This window comes from Ictidomys tridecemlineatus, chromosome 2 (genome assembly GCF_052094955.1).
Source record: "Ictidomys tridecemlineatus isolate mIctTri1 chromosome 2, mIctTri1.hap1, whole genome shotgun sequence".
Taxonomy (NCBI): Eukaryota; Metazoa; Chordata; class Mammalia; order Rodentia; family Sciuridae; genus Ictidomys; species Ictidomys tridecemlineatus.
Window position 1 is genome coordinate 58,042,439 of NC_135478.1, and position 24,953 is coordinate 58,067,391.

The 24,953-nt window shown below is 40.2% G+C and overlaps 1 protein-coding gene across 1 annotated transcript; it reads right to left on the reverse strand.

Annotated features, from left to right (window-relative positions):
• Positions 1 to 683: 683 nt before the first annotated feature.
• Positions 684 to 20,659, reverse strand: LOC120891383 (uncharacterized). The gene is made up of 4 exons (XM_078026579.1): positions 20,310 to 20,659; positions 6,337 to 6,377; positions 5,818 to 5,926; positions 684 to 4,490 (listed from the first exon to the last, which is right to left on the reverse strand). Exons 1-4 carry the CDS (start codon positions 20,657 to 20,659, stop codon positions 4,448 to 4,450), a joined length of 543 nt encoding a protein of 180 aa, XP_077882705.1. The 3' UTR covers positions 684 to 4,447.
• Positions 20,660 to 24,953: the final 4,294 nt, after the last annotated feature.

The window sequence follows — 24,953 nt, forward strand, 5'->3', positions numbered from 1 at the left end:
AGATGTTCACGTGAAAGAGGGGCAAAGTGCAGGAATGGGCAGTGTTTACAATTTCAATACACACTGTTTATAAATACAGCATCATAGCAGGGACATAGCAGAGTGGTGGAAAGCAATCTAACAAGAATGTCACTTTCTACTTTATTTTCTTTTTCTGTTTTCTTTCTGTCTTTCTTTCAGAGAATGATTTAACCAAGGATTCAACTCAGGCCCACTGGGCCCTATTCTGTGTTTTATTTAGAGACAGGGTGTCACTGAGATGCTTGGCTGAGGCTGACTTTGAAATTGCGATCCTCCCGTCTCAGCTTCCAGAGTCACTGGGGTTACAGGTGCCTGGCTACTTGTCTTAATAAAATGCAAAAATAGGGCTGGGGAGGTGGCTCCATGGTCAAGGCCCCTGAGTCCAATCCTTGGTAACCCACCCCCCAACACCACCCACCTCGCCAAAAAAATTAAAAATAAAAAGTAGGGCAGAAAATATGGATCAGTGATTGAGTGCTCCTGGGATCCATTCCTCCTACCAACACTTCTGATCTGCTGAGATGACTAGCATCCAGCTGCATTATGCTCTTAACTTTGAGGAGGCAGTCTAAGATATGGACTGGTTTTCATGGTTGAGGAAATTTCTCTTCTTATGCTCGAATTCAGGACCCCCAAGAGACGACCAGAGACCAAAATCGATGTAATCAGCAAAGAGGTGTTTATTGCAAGCTTGCTCAGTCCTCCCCGCATACAGAGCAACTGGTGATACTGAGAGGCCCGAGGCAGGGTTTGCAACAGTTTTGTACACTCTTTGGGGAAGGCAGGGATGTCACACATATCATAGCATCTCTTACCAAATCATCACACACTACGGGAAAATTCAAAGGACAACACTTAACATTGATTATCACATTCAGTGGCAGGGAAAACTTGGGTAAGGGTGATTGGTGAGTATAAGAGGGGATTCATTTGAACTGATTGGTTTAAGCCACAAGGGGAGTATGTGCTGAAATAAATGGTTTCCTAAAATGTTATCAACCACCATAAACAACTGGGGGTGGTCATTTGGCATCCCAGGTATTTTCCCTGTCTCATGCTGATTGGTGGATGCTAGGGGTTCCTATGGGTCCTCACCTAGCCTGACTGAGTCAGGGACACCTAGTGCAGCAGATCTCTCCTGTTATTTGTAGATAAACAACTCAGCAGGGCGGGTATGTGCCTAGGGGTGCTCTGTAGGTCTTTCCAAGAACAAGGGTCAGGCCCCCTTCCTTGGACAGGCTTTGCTCTGAGGTAGAGGCTGGTTTCTCACTTTCTTTCTTTTTCTTTCACTCACTTCTCACCCTTTTTCCTCCCTCCCTACTTTACTGAGACTTTAGGCTTATTCTTCCTTACTTAATTTTTATCTTCAACTCCTCTAGTAATAGAAAGCTCTAACTGGGCTATGTGGTCCTCACAAGCCACACTGAAAATCTTAGGAGGCTTAAAAAAAAAAAACTTTTTTAAAAAAATCTCTCCTGGTAATGGATTGAACTGAAATCAGAACCCACCTGACATGCAAGTCTAGCCTACTTTAGGTAGCTGTACCACTGAGGTACCCTCCCATCCCCTATTATGCAACTCTAAGGGTCCATCTCCCACCTCCTCAAACCTTAAATTATTTATTTATTCATTTATTTATTTTTAGTTAGAGATGGATGTTATAGTTAAAGATTCATCTCAGGGTTTCATAAACTGACTTCCAGACCACTCACATATAATTGAATCAAGCCTTAATTGAAGCACACTGCTGGTGGCTGACCAGAACATAAAGCCATTCCCCTGATCAGCCCCGAACAATTGCAAGGGCACTCCTGAAAAAAAAAGCCTGAAAACTGCAAAAGGGATGTTCAGGGGGTCCAGCCAATGCAAGCAAGCCAGGTTACAGAAACAGGAGAGTGCAGTCAAGTGGAGGGAAGCCTAAACAATCAGTTAGCCCAGTCACCCCAGTTACAGAAACAGAGCCCCGTTACCCTAGTTACAGAAACAATACCCCAATTAGGTAGTTTTGTGTTCTTAAAGATTTCTATAGCAAAAGGAAAAGAACATCTTGCCCCAGTCATGGCTCTTCTACTTGACATGGTTGTTTTACAGGATGAAGTCATAAAACAAAATGGAGTCACATTTGCTCCTACTATCACATGGACACAATAATTTTGTCTTATTTATTCTTACATGGTGCTGAGAATCAAACCCAGTGCCTCACACGTGCTAGGCAAGAACTCTACCATTAAGTGACAACCACACCCCCACCTCCTGATACTTTGGGTCTCCCAAGAACTGATCAGAGATGAAGAGTAATACATGACAGAATAAGCCTTCAAGTCATTAAAAACAATCTGATCTTCCTTTGAACTTTAAGCTGGCATGCTGGCTTGTTTGTAGACTGGGGTCTCTATGTGGTTGGGTCACAAATTCATCTCAAGTGATCTTTCCTCCAGCGACAGGCTTCTGCCACTAAACCAAGCTTTATCATTTCCTTTCAGCAGAAGAGCTCTGAGTTCAAAATCTGTGGTACTAGATAGTCCATTAAGGGGGGAGAATGGAATGCATCTACTGTGGTTCGTTTTCTTTTCCTTGGGGGCAGGGTGGATTGGTATTTCTTTAGTTTCTTTGTTGTAGGTCCCAAAGAAACCAACCCAGGGGATCTGGCACACTAAGCTCCTTTAAACTCTATCTTGACTGTGCTGTTTTCTCCACTGCTGCCTGTCATGTTTTTGTTGTTGTTATTTTTGTTTGTTTTGTTATTGTTGTTATTGTTCTTTGGACTTCCAGCTCTGGCTGAGGAAGAAAAAATAGAGCCCTTTGGGGGGCATGGGGGGCAAGCTGGGCTTCTTTCTGGTTCTTTGTTTCTACAGTTCTTTCCTCACTGGGTCTGCAGAGCCCATTCCTTTGGCTGTGGTTTTGCTGGATAGTACATACAGAAAGTGGGAATCTTTTTCATCTATTCATGCATCACTAATTAGAAGAGGAGGCATTTGAGGGCCTTAAGATTATCATAGTTACTCCCTCCGTTTAACTGCACTTCACTGAATTTCTTCACTTTGACATTCAGAGGACTGGGCAGAAATCACATGGAGTTAACACCCCTAGCAGGCCCTCTCAATGCTTTGTGCTTTTATTTTTTCTGGTAGGGGAGGGTGTGAGGTCCAGCAATGGATGTTAACCAAAGGAGACAGATTTTAAAAGGCCGCTGAATGAGGCTTTATTTGAGATGATGCTCTAGGGCAGAACTTGATCAGACAGAGTAAACAGGACAAGTGTCACAGGAGAAAACGGGTGGGAGCTCCATGGGACTGGGGCTTACGGCAAGAAGGGAAGGCCTTGGGACAGGAAAAGGTATTTTGAGTCCCTTCTCCTGGTAAAGTTGGTTGGTGGAACTGGATGAAATCCAGGATTGGCCAGAAGACTCTGCTGATTGACACGTGTTTCTTTCCCATACTCAGGCTGCTTGGTTCTTTGTTCCTAAGTAACCACCACCGACCTGACAGAGGGTACCAGGGATTGAATTTAGGGGCACTGTACCACTGAGTCACATCCCCAGCCCTGTTTTGTATGTTATTTAAAAACAGGATCTCACTGAGTTGCTTAGCGCCCTCGCTTTTAGTTGAGGCTAACTTTGAACTCCTCCTGCCTAACCCCCTCCACCCGCCCCTCAACACAACTGCTAGGGGAAGCTTTGTTTTAAAGAGTCTTCACTAGTTTTAAGCTGCCAGCACCTGGGGATGTAGGACCCAGATGGAAACTGCAGCTCAGATTGGACCCTGCAAAGTAGACTGGCCCTGCAATTCAACCCAACTTCTGGATTCTCCTGGGGTGGAGGTATGGGGGACGCAGAAAGGAAAATATCCTGCGGGGGAGGGGAGGGCTGGGGGGCTGGGATGGGCAAGGCAGGGATGGAGCTCCTCCATACCTTCCCTTCGCCCACCTGGGGTTCCCCATCTAGGGTCACTCCAGTGCAGCTGCCACACCCCCGCCCCCAGAGCCACAGGGCACTCTTCAGTATTCTCTTCAGGATCCCCAAGGGCAGCTGCAGTGCCACTGCAGCTGGGGCGGTCCAGGGGAAGAGCCTAGCTCATGTCTAAGGTCACCACCCAGCCCTCTGCAACTGCAGACTCCCCAAGCCCCCAGGAGACCACCTTCATCCACCAGAGCTCCCAGTACTCTCTGCACTACCTTCACCATGGGAGAGAGGGGAAAAACATGTCCATTTTATAATAAACCTCAGTGGCAGAGAGGTGAAAATAGGACAAGGGGAGCCGCTTGGTGATGGGGGAGGTACTGTGGGGGCAGGAGAGCAAGCCTTTGGTGGTGTCTGGACTGGAAGGCATGCTGCCATTTTTTGGAGGAATTGTGGGTGCGGGCAGCACCACCCACAACCTCAGTACTTACCCAGCTGGGCTTTGTCCCAGCCTGACTTGTGCAGCCCTTAGAACCAATTTGGCATGCACTGCTTCCGGAGATCTACAACACTGGGGAAGGGGAAAGTTGGACCCATCTCTGTGAGAAAAGAGGGAGAGCGAGTGCCCCATAGGCCCCTCCACATGGATACTTCCCAGCCGTCCCAGGGCAAAAAAGTTAATATTAAATATTCATTAAACAAACTTCCATGCTTTCACCATAATCACAGGGACACTCCACATAAAATGTTTAAATGGATTAAATGTATTACACCTTGTGGCTGTGGGTTGTGGCTCAGGGGTAGAGTGCTTGCCTAGCATGTGTGAGGCTCTGATTTGAATCCAAAAAACCACATGAAAATAAATAAAATAAAGGTATTGTGTCCAACTACAACTAAAAAATAAATATGTTTTTAAAAAGCCATAGGGCAGGCTTTCTCAAAATACGTCCAAACAGGCTATGGATTTTCTGAAGCTGCAATCACTGGAGCAATTGTAAATTTAAAAGGGCCATGGGTTGGGCTGGGGTTGTGGCTCAGTGGTAGAATGCTTGCCTATCATGTGTGAGGCCCTGGGTTTGATCCTCAACATCACATAAAAGTACATAAATAAAATAAAGGTTTTGTATCCAATTATAACTAAAATATAAATATTTTTCCAAAACACAGTCCATGGGTCTAGTGATATCGTTCAGTAGGAGAGCACTTCTGCTGCCCCCAACCTGTGTAGGCAGCTGAATTTAAGTTTGTTCGTGTAAATTTCTGGGAATATCAAATAAGGATGAACACAATGTCTATTTTACTTTATGTGGTGCTGAGGATCAAACCCAATGCCTCACACAAACTAGACTTGCACTCTACCTCTGAGCCCAAATCGCAGCCCATGCCCTATGACTTTGTGATCTGCAGAAAGCATTTCAGTTTATGGCTTTCCTCCCTTCCATACCAATTGTCTTCATTTCCTTAAGTTTTTTTAAACAAATTTAATGTTATATTCTTTATATCTTTATATTTTTATTTTTATGTGGTACTGAGGATCAAACCCAGTGTGTCACACATGCTAGTCAAGATCTCTACCACTGAGCTACAACCTGATTCCTCCTTAACTTTTTTATAGTTGTAGGTGGACACAATAAATTTCTTTTATTTATTTTTTAATGTGATACTGAAAATCAAATCCAGTGCCTCACACATGCAAGGCCAATGTTCTACTACTGAGCCACAACCCAGTCCACCTCCTGAACTTTTTAATGGTGAAAAAACACATGTCAAAAAGGCTGGGGGTGCAGCTAAATGGTAGAGCATTGGCCCAGCAAACTGAAAGGCCCTTGGTTTGCTGGCCCTACACTACATTGCCAAGAACAACAACAACAACAACAAATGACAACAAAATCACTCACCATATATTACCACTATCACTGGCATCCACATCTTTGATTATTTTCCTGTCTTCACAACACTGAAACATCTCAACCAGTGGTGAAAGTAGTGTCTCTCCATTCATTGCTTCTAGCACGAAGTGTAAGATAACAAAAGATCAGGCATGGTGGCCCATTTCTTCTATCATCCTAGAGACTCTGTTGGCTGAGAACGATGGGAAGATCTCCAAGTTCAAGGCCATCTTCAGCAATTTAGTAAGGCTCCACATAACTCAGTAAGAACTTGTTTCAAAGTAAATAATAAATACATAAATAAATAATAAAAAAGAGCTGGGGAAGTGGCTCTGTGGCAAAGTGTCCCTTTGTTGAGTCCTAGTAACAACAACAAACCACAAACAAGTTCTGTCACTCCTTCTTCTCCCCCCTCTTCCAAAACAGCTCCATTCCTTCTTCCTCAGCCAGAACTAGAGGTCCATAGGAAAAAAAAGGTGATGGCCAGGATATAGGGAACAGCTCAACCATGATAGAGCTTGTACTTACTGCTTAGCATGCTAGAGGACCTGGGTTGGATTCCTTGGGACCTACAACAACAATAACAAGCAAGCAAACAAATAATAGACAAAGGAAAGATCAATACCAAAAACAAACACACAATACAAAACAAAACAACACCATGAACCACAGTTGATTCATTTCATCCTTCCCCTTTTTATGACCTCAAATTTTGAATTCAGATTTCCTAAATAGTCTCTGGGACTAGAGGCGAGTTCCACCATCCTCAGAGACAATTTCCTTTTGGGTATTCCCTTTCCATTGTCTTCAACTGATCCAACTGGAAGACAGGGTACTATTGTATCCCAGGAGTGCCATTTGTAATCTAGCCTTAGCAAGAAGAAAGCAGTGCACCTTCCTGGCTATAGTGATTGGTTTAGGCATCAATAAAGATTTATTCTGATCAGTTCCTCAGCCCATTTATTTATTGGTTTATTTGTTTGTTTGTTCATTTTTGGTGTTATGGTTTTTGAGTTCTTTATATATCTTAGAGATTAATGCTTTATTGGAGCTGCTGTGGTAAAGACTAACAGACACTTCACAGAAGAAGAAATATAATTGATCAACAAACATATGAAAAAGTGTTCAATATCTCTAGCATAATCAGAGAAATGCAAATTAAAACTATTCTAAATCATACTGTCAGAATGGCAATCATCAAGAATACAGGCAACAATAAATGTTGGTGAGGATGGGGTGAACAAAGTACACTCATGCATTACTGGTGAAATTGCAAATTGGTGAAACCACAATAAAAAGCAGTGTGGAGATTCTTCAGAAAACTAGAAATGGAACCACCATTTGACCCACTCCAAAATATTTAAAATCAGCATACAATAGTGACACAGCCATATCAATATTTATACCAGGTCAAGTCACAATAGCTAGACTATGGAACCAATCTAGATGCCCCTCAATAGTAGAATTGAAAAAGAAAATGTGGAAAAAAAAAAAAAAGAAAAAGAAAATGTGGTATATATATTCAGTGGGTTACTACTCAGCTTCAAGGAAAAGTGAAATTATGGCTTTGCCAGTAAATGGTAGGAGTTGTAGAATATCATGCTAAGCGAAATAAAATCAATGTCACAAAGCCAAAGGCTGAATGTTTTCTGTAATATGTGAATGCTAATTCACAACAAGGTAGGGGGCAAGAGGGAAGAGTATTGTTACCTTAAATTAGGTAGTGGGAAATGGTGGGAGGAGAGTGGAGGGGACGTGGGAATAGGAAAGATAGTAGAATGAATCAGACATTATTACTCTATGTATATATGTGACTACATGACCAATATTATTCTGCAACATGTGCACTCAGAAAAATATAATAATATCCCATCTATGAATGATTTTTCAAAGTGCATAAATGCATTCTACTGTCATGTATAACTAAATAAAACAAAGTAAGGGCTGGGGTAGTGGCTCAATTGTAGAGCACCTGGCTAGCACATGAGAAGCCCTGGGTTTAATTCTCAGAACCACATAAAAATAAATAAATAAAATAAAGGTTTTGTGTCAATTACAACCAAAAAAATATAAATGATTATTTAAAATAATATTTTTAAGAAGAAAATAAACGAAAAATAATTTTAAAAATTTATTCTGCAACAGATTGGGATACATGTAGAAGATATGAACTGAGAAACTGGAAAATCTTTGTGGGAAAAAAGGAAAGAAGTTGGTCAAATAATTCAAGATAACTTTTATGCAGTGACATTGTAGATAATTTCCTCCCTGCTTTAAAAGAAATCATTATTTTTCCCCAAATACTGTAAGTGTTCAAAGATGCTTAATAAAATTTTTAAATGATTAAAAAAAAACTCTGGGCTTGAGGATATAGCTAAGTTGGTAGAGTGCTTTCCTTGCATGTACAATGTTCAATTCCCAGCACCAAAATAAATTTAAAAAATAGATAGATAGATAGACAGACAGACAGATTAAAAACCTCATTACTCCGCTTCACATTGCCACAGTCTGGCTGGACACAAATAACCCAGCCGCCACAAAGCACTTGTATGTTCAAACAGGAAACTTTATTGCCCGAACTCCACCAGCACTCCAGGCACACTCCCTGGGAACTCTCCCTCACTCCCCTGGGCTGCATGAGCTCTCACTCTGGGAACCACAGGGAGAACTCAAAGGGAACTTCAAAGTAGGGGGTGCCTGAGGCAGCAAAAGTCATATATACAATTGAATACACAGCTTAACATAACCATCATCATCTCAATGGCTCACTGGTACCTCTCAACCACTCCCTTCTAGCAAAATGCCATACATCATAGTGACTTGGCTGTGGCCCTCAACATCTCTATTCTGTTTAAACAACAAGCAATGTGGCTTAGGGACCATGCCTGTCTTAGGTTGTCCAATACTACATATGGTCCTTACTCCTCATAGGATGAGCTGACCTCAAGGCGTCAGCCTCCTGTCTTAAGTTGGTACCACTGCAATTGGATCTTACCAATCATTGACTACTGGTCCAGCATATAGCCATACTTGTGGATCGGCCTTTGGACCAGTGAGGGGGTGAGGTTCTTTGCCTCACCTCTGTTGGCCCCCAAGTTTGGCCTTTGCCCCAGTAAGGGGGTGAGGTTCTTTGCCTCACCTCTCTTGGCCCCAAAATTTGGCCTTGCTGCCAGTGCAGGGGTGAGGTTCTTTGCCTCACCTCTGTTGGCCCCCAAATTCGGCCTTGGTGCCAGTGGGGAGGTGAAGATCTTTGCCTCACCTCTGTTGGCCCCCAAATTTGGCCTTGGTGCCAGTGGGGGGGGGGTGAGGTTCTTTGCCTCACCACTGTTGGCCCCCAAATTTTAGACCATCACAAGCAAAAGGGAGGAGGATGTAAAATGCCATGACACCAAGCCAAATGACGGTTCCTTTTGGAAAAATTGTACCACCAATGATGACACCATCAGCAAAGATACCGTAGCACTACCACAATTCGCTGCACCAACAGATAGTTCACAATGCATACAAGTGATACATAGTCCAGGCAAGTTCTGCAAGCAGTTCAAAGCAGAGGAATCCATCAATATGTCCATTTCCTCCCAAAGTAAATCGACTCCTTGATTGAGCACCACTTGTTGAGTTCTTATTCATTGATGCATCAGTTTATACAGTTTGTTGTGATAGCTATTGCAAAAGCTGTAGTTTGGTTTTATCTTTGTCTTCACCAGCATTGGGATGAAGATAGGAATTCTGGCAATCATGGCTAAAAAAAATTATGTAACATTCCAGCAGGCACTAAAAAAAGGCAATTTTCTAAACAATTTAGTATTCTGAATAGAATTAGATATAATGAAAAGAAAAGGTGATCTGTTAATCTCCTTTATGTTCACATATTAAAACAATCCTCAACAGCTGTTTAATTTAAATTAAACCATTTAAATCATGTGAATAATAAAAATATTTGGATCCATTTTTTTATGAGCGCTCTAATGGATAATGTATCCTGGGCACTACCCTGATGGTGTTGCTGGGTTCCTCCAGTGCCCCGTATTATTCGTGGTGGTGGGCCCCGGAGCATTGGGACCCCCTGTCCGTTTTTTGGCAATGGAACCCAATGCTTTTCTCCATGATATTGTGGGTCAACACCTGGTCCTTGTCAGTTTTTTGATAAAGAAATACCCTCTATGGTGGTTTGAGAACAGCATTCATTAGCTCAATGTCTCCCTCTATGGCATCATGGGCAAATACTTGGTATTCTACCCCTTTGATCATATCCAGTTTTGTGAAACCCTCCTCCTATGGAGCAACTCCTTCTAAAATGTCCTGTTTGTCCACAATTGTAGCATGTTTTTGGCCTGGCACCTAAAGACTGTTGTATTACAGCTGCAAAGACTTGCTCCTGTTCATTAATGTCTCTACATAATTTAATATATGTGTTTAAATCTCCATGTTTCCATGGTCTAATGACCTCCCTGCACCATTTATTTGCTTGCTCGTAAGCTAGTTGTTTTATTAATGGCATTGCTTGTTCTGCATCCCCAAAGATTCTCGTGGCTGTTTGTATAAGCCTATAAACAAATTCAGCATAAGGTTCATTAGTTCCTTGTATTACCTTAGATAATTGTAAATCTCCATGCCCCTGTGAAGTTTTCCATGCCCTAACTGCAGCTGAAGCGATTTGTGAGTATATGGCAGGATCATATCTAATTTGTTGCAACTGACTCTCATAAGGTCCCTTCCCTAACAACATATCTAGATTTCTCTGAGGATAACCAGCTGCTGCATTTCGCTTAGCTATCTCCATGCAAAATTCCTCATTGGCAACCTTCCATAACAGATATTGTCCTCCGTTTAGCACAGCTTTGCACATACTAGCCCAATCTGCTGGCGTCATGTCGAAGTTGGCAATGGATTCGACCATACTTATAGTGAAGGGTGATTGAGGACCATAGGTTGTTACAGCCTCTTTCAGCTGCTTCACTGTTTCCAAATCTAGAGCATGGTGAATTCGCTGCCCTTCTGTTGTCTCAAATACAGGGCATCGTAATCTTTGAGGTCCTGTCTCATGATCCCATCTACCAACTACGGGGGTTTGGGGCCCCCCAGCATATGTTGTCTCCATAGGTGGAGCTGTTGGTTGGACACTTACGCCCTTTGGTGATAGAAAGGTGTTAGTAGCAGCCTTCTGTGGTATCTTTTCCCCTGATGGCTTTTTCTGCTCTAAACTTTCTTCCCGTTTCTTACTATCTCGAGATGCCTCCTCTTTTTCCTGATCTAATATGTCTTCTACCATAATCTGAACTGAAATCTTTGGATTAGGCAAACAAAATCGTATCATCATCCACAATGCCAATGTACCAACTGGCAGAGTTCCTGGGTTTTTCTTTTCCATCTTTCTTAAGTCTTCACCATGACGGTCCCATTGTGATATATTCAACAACTCCTCCTTAAAAAGCCATGGGCTACATTTTTGTATTGTATCAACGTATGCCCTGACTGTTCTTGCTTTTACTGGGGTGCCTCCTTCCTCTAACAATTTACTTAACATTCTTTCGGTTTGTTTTTTGCTAATTTCTGACCCCATATTTCTGCTACATGGATAACGTAACCCAACAAGATAAGATAAAACAAAACCAAAACATAATGAAACAAAAATGGAACAAAAATTCGTTGTATCAGTTTTTCTATTTTCTTGATATGTGTATCCATGGTTTTTCTCTATCTCTTCCTCAGGGCGGGACAACTTCAAACTCTGAGCCAACCATTTTCCCCAGTTTGCCTGAGAAAGTTCTAGGGACAGGCAGCTTGAAACAAAAACAAAACAAATCAAAACAAGAATACATTGTGTTTTGAAACGGACACCCATTCTCTCGCCCTCCCTCAGGGGTGAGCAATTTCACTTAACCCCCAAGCTTCAGGCGTCCCCCACACGGGCCACCAAATGCTGCAGTCAGGCTGGGCACCAAGTCGGGAGGTGATGAGCCACTTGTAGGTTCAAACAGGAACTCCTTTATGCCCGAACTCTCACCCGCACTCCACAAGCACTTCCCAGGAACTGTCTCCCTCTCCACCAGGCTCTGTGCGAACTCCACAGGAACTCAACTGGAACTCCTGGAGAACTCAAAAGTAGAGGGCGCCTGAGGCAGCAAGAGCCACCCTATTGCTGCCCTATTGCCAGAGCTGCCCTATTGCCGGACAGCAGGGGTCTGTAGACAACTGAATACACAGCCTGTTTCAATCCAGCATCATCCAGTCACAGCAATTATACACAGCTTAACTTAATTATCATCATCTTAATGGCTCAAGATGGACACCTCTCAACCACTCCTTCTGGCAAAATGCTAGGCACCATCCCAACTTGGCTGTGGCTCTCAACAATTTTGAAGTCTAGAAATTAACCACATAGGGCTGGGGATGTGGCTCAAGCTGTAGCGCGCTCGCCTGGCATGCGTGCAGCTCGGGTTCGATCCTCAGCACCACATACAAACAAAGATGTTGTGTCCGCCGAAAACTATAAAAAAAAAAAAAAGAAGGAAAGGAAAGAAAAAAGAAATATTTAAAAAATTCTCTCTCTTTAAAAGAAATTAACCACATACCTGACGACAATTTATTTTTGACAGGGTTGTCAAGATAATTTAATAAAGAATAGTCTCTTCTACAAATAAGGTTAAAATAAATGCTTATTTACAGGCAAAAAATGAGATTGTTGTACGATGATTATCTCAAAGTAAACCACAGAACTAATTTTAATGCCAAACTATAAAAATTTACACAAAAGCAAAATTAAATATTCATGAACTTAGATTTGGCAATGGAGCCTTTGGCTGCAAAAATATATTCAACAAAAATGTTTAATCTCTACTAAAATAAAAGTCCTGTGCATAATATTATATTATCATGGAAGTAAAAAGACAATTTTAACACAGTTTTCTTGTTTTTGGAAAGTTGTGTCAACAAATATTTAACCTGAGCTGAATGCCAGTTATTTCCCCTTTTGAAAATATGATTAGAGCCATGCACACAACACTTCTGTTTCAGGTTTTCACACTGCAGTGCCCATATACATCCTCCATATAAACACAAATGCCAGAGACCATACTGTTAGGGACAATTTGCACATTCCAGAGTCACCCAAATTTTTTCACCTATTAAATCAATGTGGTTCCATAAACGTTTGTTGATCTGATATAAACTGAAACGTACAAACTGTGTCTTAGGGATCTAGACTGTGATAACCATGGACTGCATATGCTCTCTATGTTCCTTTATATCAATACATTTTTCTCTTCAGAGCCATATGTAACAGATTGTTTGATCTTTTATCTGCCTAAATGTTGTTGTTTTGTGCTGTAAACAAAAAATATTAAAATTTACCAAAACCTAAAACTGGGAATAAGCAAAGCAAAACAAAAGGAAATCAAAGCTATGGAAAATTGAAAATTCCATACACCTTTGGGAGGATGTAAAATGGTACAAGTAGTGTGGAAAGCACCTTCATGTATTATAATCAATAAATATATAAATAATTATAATAATGAGTTACAAAATAAATCAAAATTCACCCCAGACATGTACAAAAATAATTCAAAACATAGTTAGAAAATAATTTGTTGTGAACAACCAATAAAAAAAATAAAAAATTTAAAAAAAAAGAACATAAAAAAATTTGTATATGAATATTTATAGTTGAATTATTCAAAATAACCAAAAGTACTGGGCTGGGGCCATAGTTCAGGAGGTAAAGTACTTACGTCACATGCACAAAGACCTGTATTCAATCCCCTAGCACTGTGCACATGCGCATGCACACACACACACACACACACAGAAAAATTGATATTAATAACCAAAGGTGCAAACAGCCCAAATATCTAATACCAGATTCACTGATAACTGTCACTTATGGTGGTGCAACCTAGCATCCCAGGAACTCTAGAGGGTAGAAAGTGGAAATCACAAGTTTGAGCAAGATTATGGAATCCCTGCCTCAAAATGGGAAAGAAAAAAAAAAAAAAAAAGATCTGGAAATGTTGGTCAGTACAGTAGTAGAGTGCACCTGGATTTATCCAAAATACTGCAAATGACACAATAAAAACCACAACTGATAACTAAAATTTGGTATGTCCACAAAGTATTTTACTCATCAATACGTTAATTAGAATATGCTAAAATATATAGCAAAAATAGCCTTGAAAGCATTATGTTAAGGGAAATAAATTAGAGGAACTTGCCACATACTGCATAGGTCAAATTATTTTAAATTTTATGACAAAGCAAATGCATTGGGAAAAAAAAAAAATGTATCTTAGTAATTCCAGGCCATGAGGGAAGAAGAAAATGGAAATGGGTGTTGGAAGGCACTGGTTGTTGTATGTGCGTGTGTGTGTGTGTGTGTGTGTGTGTATATATATATATATACACACACACACAGAGAACACACGCAGAGAACAGTCAAATCCACTGCCAATAAAAAAGGGCAAACAATACTACCAAAATTGTTTCCTATTAAAATCCCAGTGACATTCTTCATAGAACAAGAAAAAGCAATCATGAAATTCATTTTGAAAATTAACAGGCCCAGAGTAATTACAACAATACTTAGCAAAAAGAGTGAAGAAGAAGGCATCACAATACCAGGCCTTAACTATACTACATGGCAGTAGTAACAAAAATGACATGGTATTGGCACCAAAATAAGACATGTAGACCAACGGTACAGAATAGAAGACACAGAGAGAAATGCACATAGACACCTTATCTCATACTAGACAAAAGTAGCTGTTCAACAAATGGTGATAGGAAAACTGGAAATCCATATGTAGCAAAATGAGATTGTACCTCTATGTCCCACTCTGCACAAAGATCAATTCAAAGTGTATCAAAGACCTAGGCACTAGAACAGAGACCATGCATGCACCTAATAGAAGAAAAACGAGGCTCAACTCTTCACCAGGTTAGCTTAGGAATTGACTTCCTTAACAAGACCCCTAAAGTGCAAAAAGTAAAACCAACAATCAATAAATGGAATACATTCAAACTAAAAACTGCTTTTCAGCAAAAGAAGCAATAAATAACGTGAAGAGAGAATACAGAATGGGAGAAAATCTTTACCACAGGCATTAATCTCCAGGATATATAAAGAACTCAAAAAACTTAACACCAAAAATAATAATAAAAATAATCTAATCAATAAATGGGCTAAGGAACTAAATAGACACTTCATGGAAGAAGAAATACTATCAATCAACAAACAGAAAAAAAGGCTCAACATCTGTAGCAATTAGAGAAATGCAAATAAAAACTATTCTAAGATCTCCTCTTACTCCAGTCAGAATGGCAATTATGAAGAATACAAGCAATAATAAGTGTTGGTGAGGATGGGGAGGAAAGGGCATACTCACACATTGCAGGTGGGACTGCAAATTGGTCAACCACTATGGAAAGCAGTATGGAGATTTCTCAAAAAACTTGGAATGGAACCACCATTTGACCTAGCTATCCCACTTCTTGGCTTGCACCCAAAGGACTTTAAATCACCATACTACAGTGAAACAGCCACATCAATGTTTAGAGAAACTCAATTCACAATAGCTAAACTATAGAAACAACCTAGATGCCCCTCAATAGATGAATGGTTACAAAAAAAAAAAAATCAGTGCACATACACACTGGAATATTACTCAGCCTTAAAGAAAAATGAAATTATGGCATTTACAGATAATATGATTTAAGTGAAATAAGCCAAACCCCCCAAAAAACAAAAGCCAAATGTTTTCTCTGATAAGCCAATGATGATCCATCAAGGGAGGTGGGGGGTGATGAATAAATTTTGGATTGTGCAGAGGGGAGTTAGGGGAGGAAAAATGGTGTGGGTATGGGAAGGATGATAAAATTAGACAAACATTATTACCCTATACACATGTATGATTACCCTACTTTTGTGACACTGCACCATGTATAGCCAGAGGAATGAAAACTTGTGCTCCATTTTTGTACAATGTGTCAATTCTAAAATGAATTCTACAGTCATGTATTGTGAAGAGACACACAAAAATGCAAGTGATAGTTTCTGAACAAATATTTTTCATAATAAAAAAACATTTACATTACTATGCCATGGCGCTATATATATATCATATATTTATATATATATGTATATGTATATGTGATCATTAGGAAGTGTTGTTATTTTCTTCTTATGACTCATTTATATTTGTATGAGAAAAACATGTCTGAATAGTCATGAATATTGGATATCTGTCAATTTTCCCTATATACATAACTAAATGTAAGTTAAACTATATTTTCATATATTCACATTTATATACATAGTAGCACAACTCACAATGGCCAAATTGTTGAAGCAGTTCAGATGCCCATCAACAGAAGAATGCATCAAGAAATCTCTTTCTCTCTTCATATCTCTCTCTCTCTCTCTCTCTCTCTCACACACACACACACACACACACACACACACACACACACACACAGTTTTACACAATCATAAAGAAATTTTAAATATTAGCATTTGCCAGTAAATGGATGGAAATGGAGAATATTATGCTAAGTAAAACAGATTAAAAAAATCAAAGGTAAAATGTTTTATCTCATGTGTCAGCTAGAGCAAAACTAGAAAAATGGGATTGGATATCATAAATATACAGGGGAGATTAGAGATTGAAAAAAGAAGGGACAGGAATGGAGAAAAATGTGGACAGAATTGAACAAAATGTTATTTGCATATATGAATATAACACTGTAAATTACATATTTTTGTATATATAAAGTACCAATGAAAAAGAAATAAATGAGAGAAAAAAAGATTAGTAGATTAGACTAAGGAGAATATTAGAAGATGGAAGAGAAAAGAAGGTAATGAGGATTAAAGGGAGAAAATCAAATTGAACTATGCATAATTTTGGCAAAATAAACAATATGTATAACTAAATGTTGTAATTAGAAAAATCCTTTTTTTATTTGTTGTTATTTTGGAATTGGTAAGAATTACACTAAGGTTACCTCATAAGCAAGGAATTTTCTATACCACAGAGTCATAAACCCAACACAAATGTATGTTTCTAATCTTTATTTTTGGAAGATCATCTCGTCACTCTTTCTCATATTTATTGTTTTAAGCCATTTATTATTATTAAAATAATCTCATATCTCAAGTAATATTCTATTATTATCATCATTTTATTTTCTTGACACGTTAAGAATTCCATTGTTCAGCCAAAACTTTGTACTATTTTGGATTTATGTCTTGTATAATCGCTTGCATATCTAATCCAAAATCAAACCTTGTTTCTATAATGATCAATGTCATCAATCTCACGAAATATTCAGTCCTCTGGGCTTTACAGTCTCCTCATTCTTGCATTGGCTCCAGCTTAGGGTTGATAATACTCTAATCTACACTAGAACACAGGCCTTCATTTGTATCTACCACGCACTACACAAAACCTTGTGCCAGGATAAACAAAGAACGCTAAGAAACTCAGTGAGACTCTGTCTCTAATAAAATACAAAAGAGGGCTAGGGATATGGCTCAGTGGTGGAGTGCCCCCGAGTTCAATCCCCAGTACATCCCCACCCCGCAAAAAAAAAAAAAAAAAAAAGTAATGCAAATAAAGCAATAATACCAAGCTTTTCAACACAGAATCTCCTGGATAAGATGACTTCAACACTAACTTTTAATTAGGAGGAATTAACACAATGCTCCTCAAGTTATTCCTGGAACTAGAAAAATAAGGAACACTCCCCAATTCATTCTATGAAGCCAGTATCATCATGATTTTAAAAACCAGGCAGAAGACCAGCTGTGTTGCATACCTATAATCCCAAACTGTGTTGCATACCTACAATCCCAAAAATTTGGGAGGCTGAGCCAGGAAGATCACAAGTTCAAAGCCAGCCTCAATAATTTAGAAAGACCTTGTGTTTTAGTTAGTAGCTATTTAACCACTGTGACTAAAAGAATGCGCATATTTATACAGGATGAAGAGTTTGAGGGCTGGAGTCTTAGAGGTTTTAGTCCATAGAAGGCCAGTTTCATTCCTCAGGGCTCAAAGTGAAGCAGAACATCATGGTGGAAAGAAAGAGTGTGACAGAGGAAAACAGCTCACATGGGGATGAGAAAGCAAAGAGAAAAACTCCACTTACCAGACAAAAATATATACTCAAAAGCCCTGACCCCAATGCACTATTCCCTCCAGTGACAACTTAGTTAATCCCATGCAAGAATTAATTCACTGATAGGGTTAAGGCTTTCACAATCCAATCAATTCCTCTCTGAATCTTCTTGCATTGTCTCGAATGTGAGCATTTGGGGTACACCTCACATCCAAAACTTAACACTTAATCTCAAAATAAAATTAAAAGAACTGGGACTGTATGAGTTGAATGGTCCTGGGTTTAATCCCCAGTACTACCAAACAAAAACCAAAGCAAGAGAAGAACACTTCTTGAGGGAAGAAAATGACAAACCAATATAACTAATGAACTTAGATGAATACCCCCCTCAATGTGATAGCAAACCAAATCATATTTAATAGCACATTACAAAGATCATACAGCATGATAAACTTGTTTTTATTGCAGGATTGCAACAAGCACAAAATCAATATACATATAATAAACCACATAAATACAAATATAAAAGTCACATGATCATCTCAATAGATGCAAAAAAAAAAAGCCTTTGACAAAAATTCAATACCACATCCAGATATATAATCTGAAGAAACTGTGAATAGAAGGAAATTGCTTCAACATCAAAGGCTACATAACAAATCTAATGCCAGCTTTCTACTGAATAGGGAAGAGCTGAATGAGGTGCCTTTAAATGATGAACAATAGAAAGGACACCCACCCCCATCACTCCTGTACAATAAATACTTAAATTTAGCTGAAGCTTTTGGCAAGAGGCAAAAATTAAAGGGATACAAATAGGAAAGGAAGAAGTCAAATTATATGTCTACAGATGACATAAGGTTAAACTTAGAAAATCCTAATGTTTCCACCAGAAGATTCCTACTGGTGATAAACAAATGCATCAAAGTTACAGAATAAATAAATCAGTATGAAAATCAATAACTTTTGCGCACGATAATGAATCTGTTGAGAAATAAATCAAAAAAACTTGTTTTATTGCAAATAACTTAAAAATGCTTACCAATAAGTCTAACAAAAGAAAAAATTTCCATGAGAAAAATTACAAAACATTGAAAACATTAAAGTCATCTACAGATAAACTAAAGCCATCTACATTAAATAAACTAAAGCCATCTATAGACTGAAAAAAAGCCATCAGATTACTTAAAGCCACCTACAGATGGGATATAATCTTGATCAAAATACTAATATTATTATTCTCATAACTAGAAGAAAAATAAAACCCTCAGCGTCTTATGGAATAGCAAGCAATTCTGTAAACTGTAAACCCGAAAACCTCAAAACATCTGACTTCAGTTTATGCCACAGAGCCATAATAGCAAAAGCAGTGTGTTTCTGGAACAAAAACAGAGACCATTAAACAAAACAGGAGCTACAGAGACCTAGAAATGTTTCACCATCTAATTAATGATAAAGATCTCCAAATTTGCTTTGGAGAGAAGTCCTTACAACATCCATGCATATTATGAAACTATACCATTATGTTAATCATCAAGGAATAACAATATAAACAAACTCCACACAGGAATCCATTTGCAGGTATGTTAGAATTATATATTTATTAGCGATAGAGAAGTCTAGAGAAATCAAACCATAACAAGGCCAGTCTCAGAAACTTAGCTAGACTCTGTTTCAAATAATAATAAGAAAGAGGGGGGGGGGATAGTGGCTCAGCGGTAGAGTGCTCCTCCAGCAAGTGCAAGGCCCTGGGTTCGACCCTCAGCACCACATAAAAATAAACAAATAAAATAAGGTAATTGTTTCCGAGTACTTCTAAAAAATAAATTAAAAAAAAAAGTACCAGAAACGTAGCTCAGTGGTTAAAGTATCCCTCCCGTCAATGGCCCAGTAACAAACAAAAGGAAAGTAAAGAAAAAAAAATGAAGTAAAAATGCAAACGAGCTAGCTCAGGAAGAAGCGAGTTCCCTATATCCTACACCTCCTCTCCCGCGGGAAACCCGCAGGTGGAGACTGGATGAAGATAATCCTGCCCCCAGTCAGCCACCACCATCTGGGAAGACACTGGCTGCAGGCACATGGCGGCCAGATAGGGTTAGAGTCGGGGGCTGAATGTGCCCTTGGAGGTGGGGAAGGCTGTTCGGGGTTCTGCCACGGGCACACTCGCCATCTGGAGGGCCAGTGGGACTGGGGGGGGGGGTAGGGGGGAGTATTGGGACTGAGGGGAGGTACGCCCTGAGGAAGCTCAAGCCTGCAGAGTAGAGCGAGACTGCCTGGAGTCGCATCCGCCATCCCATTACCGCCATGTGCAGTTTTCCAACAGTCTCTGCTTCCCCTCCCCCTGCCGGCCGCCGCCCGCCTCCCTCTCAGGATACGGATGCCACACTCACCATTTCACCATTTCCTCGTGCTCAGAAGCCAAGCCTACGACACAGGGATCTTCAGCACCCGCACAGCACTCCAACGGGGAACTCCAAACGTGACAGACGATCCCGCAGCTCAACAGTAGGAATGGCGAACTCAGGAGAAAAGGACCCCATGAGACCGAGGAAGCCCGCCCCCTTCTCGCTGGCTGCACACAGGATTGGACCGTTGTCAGGAAGTGCTCCTGATTGAACAGGGCTTTGGAGGGTGCCCACCCACCCCGACTATGAGCCCAGTAAGCCTTCTTTTTCAGTGACAGGGAATTATGTCCAATCCTTGCATGAATAAGGCCAGAATGGCAGGTTCTTGGTTGCATCCCGGTTTTTTTGTTTTTTTTTTCAGGTCTGGGAATTCCACCCCAGAGCTTCCAACCAGCATAACATTTTCATTTAACTTTGCATATAATGTAATTTCCGTTTATGGATTACATATGCCTGTATATTATTCAGGGTTGAAAGTTATATAGTGACAATTACTATGAAATTTCATTTAACTTTTCTGCTCTTGTTAGGAGGCAGATTGAACTGGGAAGCAACTTCCTAAAGCGACAACGTCCAATGAAAACAGCATGTAAGGCACAAAAGAAATTTGAATATTTCTATTATTCACATTAACAATGTGTTAGACCAGGATGCAAGAAAAGACCACTGACTCCAATTAAAATCAAAGTAAAGCAAGCTTATTATTTTGACCAGCCAGGCTGCTTCTCCCACCCAAATCCTCAGGAAACAAGACAACAGCAGCAACTTTCCTGCAGCCCAGCTTTATAGCCCAGAAAGTTACACAAAGGGAGGTTACAGATAACAGAACTCTGATAAACATCACACTAATGGTAGTTTATATTTTTTGCTGGCCCCAACATCAGAATTCATGAGGATCATTAGAGCCTCAGAGAGGGTCATTATCTGGTCAGGGAAGGCCAATATTTATGAGGTGTCACTAAAGTTTCAGAGAGGGCTGCTATCTGGTCAGAGAGCCAGGCATGGGTGAGTTCAAGGCACAGCCAGGCATTCCAAGCAGGTTCAGAATTTGCAGTAATTTATAGTAAATCTAAAATTACTTTTTCGTGGCTTTGTGGTGAGATGGCTCCCAATTTTAAGAAAAGATCAGGTTGGGTCTATCAAATGGAAAAAGAAACAACTGAAATTGATTTGAATAACATAACCCAGCATAGTACATTTAGGTGACTAATAAAATACTCCTAATAAAGTATGTGTTTTTGAAGCCAGATTTAAAGATCGGTAGTTAGTGTAGTTAGGTAAATCAGGTCTAATATTGAGTAAAATTGAAAATGAAGGCCATGTTGAGAATGGAGCCCAGGAAAGCAGAGCAGTACTTGGGGAAATTGAAAGGTTAATGTTCCCAAGGCCCAGAGCCCCTTCTAAAAAAAAAAAAATGTTAATGAAGCAGGTCCCAGCAAACTGGGAGGTGCTAATCAAAAGCTGCCCCAGGCCCTTCCTGCCCAGATTAGTTCTCTGGCCCATCTGCCCCTCACCTTTTTGGGTCTTCCCACCTAAATTACATCACTACAAGATAACAGAACAAAGCCCAGGAACAACACAGGAAAGGGGAAAAGAAGACCTTAGGTAAAAAAGAGGGAAGGTCTCCCCCTAACTTGGATTCCACCTCTTGAGTCCCCTTCTTCCTCCGTGGAAAAGTCTTTTCTGCTGTCTTTTAATAAATAAAGCTTTAATAAATAAAGCTTCTACTTTCCACTCTAAACTTGCCTCCATGTGCTTCTCTGGTGTTATACTTCAGCATTGGGGAAGCAAGAACTCCACACCAGTAAACAGCAGTATCATTTTGAGAACTACATCATCAAGTGTGAATCTCTGTGTCATATTTCAGTTCACAGTAGGCAAGTTTTCAGAGCTATGGGTCCCCTGATATCAGTGAGTCAAGGGCCTGGTCTCCTAATATTTCTCCTCAAGCCCAAAAAGTAGAACAATGCCCTCCATGGGAACAGGAACTCCAACCAGGAAGTGTCCAAAAGTAGATTATTCTGAAGCCAGATTTAAAGTTAGGTAGTCAGTGTAGTTAGGTAAATCAGGTCTAATATTGAGTGAAATCTAAAATGGAGGCCATGCTGGGAATGACTCAGGGAAAACTCAGGACAATTCATGGAATGTTCGTGAAGTCCCCAAAAGGCCCTAGGCCAAAGTCTACCTCAAAGAAGTGTTAATGAACAGCCCCCAACAGATTTGAAGATAGCCCATCCCAGAGAAGTGATAAGCCCATCCCAAAAGTCCTTCCTGCCCTTTTGGCCCACCGGTGTCCCACCCCTCGGGCCTTCCAACCTACATTCCATCACCAAAACTATAAAAAGGGGAGACAACTGCACTTCCATGGATTCCACCTCCTGGGTCCCCTTCTTCCTCCGGGAGAAGTCTTTTCTGCTGTCCTTTAATAAACTTCTAATTTCTACTCTGACCTTGCCTCGGCGTGCTTCTTTGGTGTTATTCTTCAACATCCGGGAAGCAAGAACTCGTCACCGGTCAACAGCGGTAATAATTCTTTCCCACTTGATTCTTATTACAGGTTCTTTCCCATTGCAGATATCAGATAGCAAACACAAGGAGATGGGGTCTGAAGACCTTGGGTCACATACACCATGATCTTCCATGGCCTTGACTCTATTGTTTAAATACATTAAATTCAAACTTATCTCACAATTGGGGCTTAGAACTAATGACCAGGATGTAATATCTGTTTCCTCCTATGGACAAACTCCCAAAACTAATAAAGAGCTGGGCTGGGACTCAAGATGAACTGTGTCTGATTCCAAAGCCAAAATCCCTCCACCAGATCACAAAATTCTTGCAACAGCCCTTATTTTCATCAGTCTTGGAAAGTGACAATTATTCAGAAAAGCAGGATTTGTGATATATGTATGTAAAATCCAGTCCTATGTATTATATAACATAACACAAACAGAGCATTCTCATGTATCTGTGTCACCTTGAGGTGCCCATTCCAGGATCCAGGATTACATCAAGGGCAAACACCATCTAGAATTCACCTCAGCACCTCTTTAAATATCAAAATATAGGTTGATATTGAGTATGTGGTAAGCAATTTAGGGTTTATCAATTATAGGACAAGCTAATTTGGAAGGATGCAAAGACCACTAAATCCTATTGAAGTGGCACCCCCTTTCTCCACAGAAAAGCCCCCTTCACCATGGCTGATTTTAGGACTGTCAGCAAAAGAGTCCAATGTAGATAAACTTCCTATTTTCATGTCACCTGTTTACTTGGCCACTGGCCGAGAAGATACCAGCACTCCAGGTGCTGGACACCCCCTTAGTAGTTTTTCACAAATGTACCCAGTACAGTACTTTGAAGAAATGTGCAAACAAGACCTCTGGCCTTGATCTGGGCTTCACAGAGATTTCTACATTTTTAAGATAAGTTACTAATGGGCCCATGGTAATATTAGACCACGACGCAAGAAAAGACCACTGACTCCAATTAAAATCAAATTAAAGCAAGCTTACTATTTCGACTGGCCAGGCTGCCTTGCCCCTAAAAATCGTGGGAGCCAAGGACAGCCTCGAGGCTTCTTTGTGGCCCAGTTTTATAGCCCAAAAAGTTACACAAAAGGGGGGTTACAGATAACAACGCTCTGAGGAGCATAACACAAGTTTACATTTTTGCTGGCCCTGGCATCAGAATTTATGGAGATCTTAGAGACTCAGAGAGGGTTGATATCTGGCCAGGGAAGGCCAGAATTTATGAGGCATCACTAAGGTTTAGGAAAGGGTTGTTATATGGTCAGGGAAAAACGGACATGGGTGAGTTCAGGGCACGGGCAGGCATTCCAATCAGCTTTACAACATCAACTAATGGCCAGGCCATACAGATATCCTGATATTTTTACAGAAAACAGAAATGAATCCTTCATAACTTGTGACAAGCTGGCTTCTGATCTAATGAGATAACTAGGCTAGGTATATCATTCCCCCCTTTTCTGATGTGTCCCTTTCAAATCTTAGATAGGGAACAACCAGTAATGTCAGCAACATATGTTAATACTGTCAGTGGTACATAACAGAATTGAGTTGTAGCCCTATAAACCTGAGCACATAGTTAATAATGCATCGGACAATAACTAATAAAAGAAGAATACAAATTATAGGACCTGCAAGAGAAGTTAACCATGGAAACCAGCTTTTTAGGTCTGGCCAAAAGTTGTCCATTTGAATCTTGTTTATTTCCTTTTTGATTTCATCTATCTGTTGTTGAATAACATTAGAATAGTCAGTAATATTAAAACAGCACATGCCTGGGAATTGTTGGCAGCCCAAATGATGTTTCAGTAGCAGAAAGTCAGTAGCTGCTCTATTTTGTAGTACTGAGGTTCAGAGTTCTTTCATCTCTTGATTAATTTCTGCTAAAACTTGTGCTGTAAGGTTAGCTGTTTTGCTAAAACTACAGGCTAATTTAGTGATTTCTCTTTGAATTCCTACCATTAGTCCTGGGACTGGTAGAATGAAAGCTGCTGCAATTGCAACATCTAGTGGATCCAGGAGGATTACATTGTCATTGCAATTGGGGGGCAGACTTTGGATAACTCGGTGGGGAGATGCCAGGGATGGCAGTAAAGGAAAA

What these genes read in the sequence shown, in the direction of transcription:
- LOC120891383 (XM_078026579.1), bottom strand. Translation starts at nt 20,659, where the DNA reads ATGCAACCAAGAACCTGCCATTCTGGCCTTATTCATGCAAGGATTGGA. An exon ending in GTCCTCTAGCATGCTAAGCA is followed by an intron (nt 5,927 to 6,336) that starts GTAAGTACAAGC and finishes ACTTCGTGCTAG; the next exon opens with AAGCAATGAATGGAGAGACA. An exon ending in AGTGATAGTGGTAATATATG is followed by an intron (nt 4,491 to 5,817) that starts GTGAGTGATTTT and finishes CCCCTTCCCCAG; the next exon opens with TGTTGTAGATCTCCGGAAGC.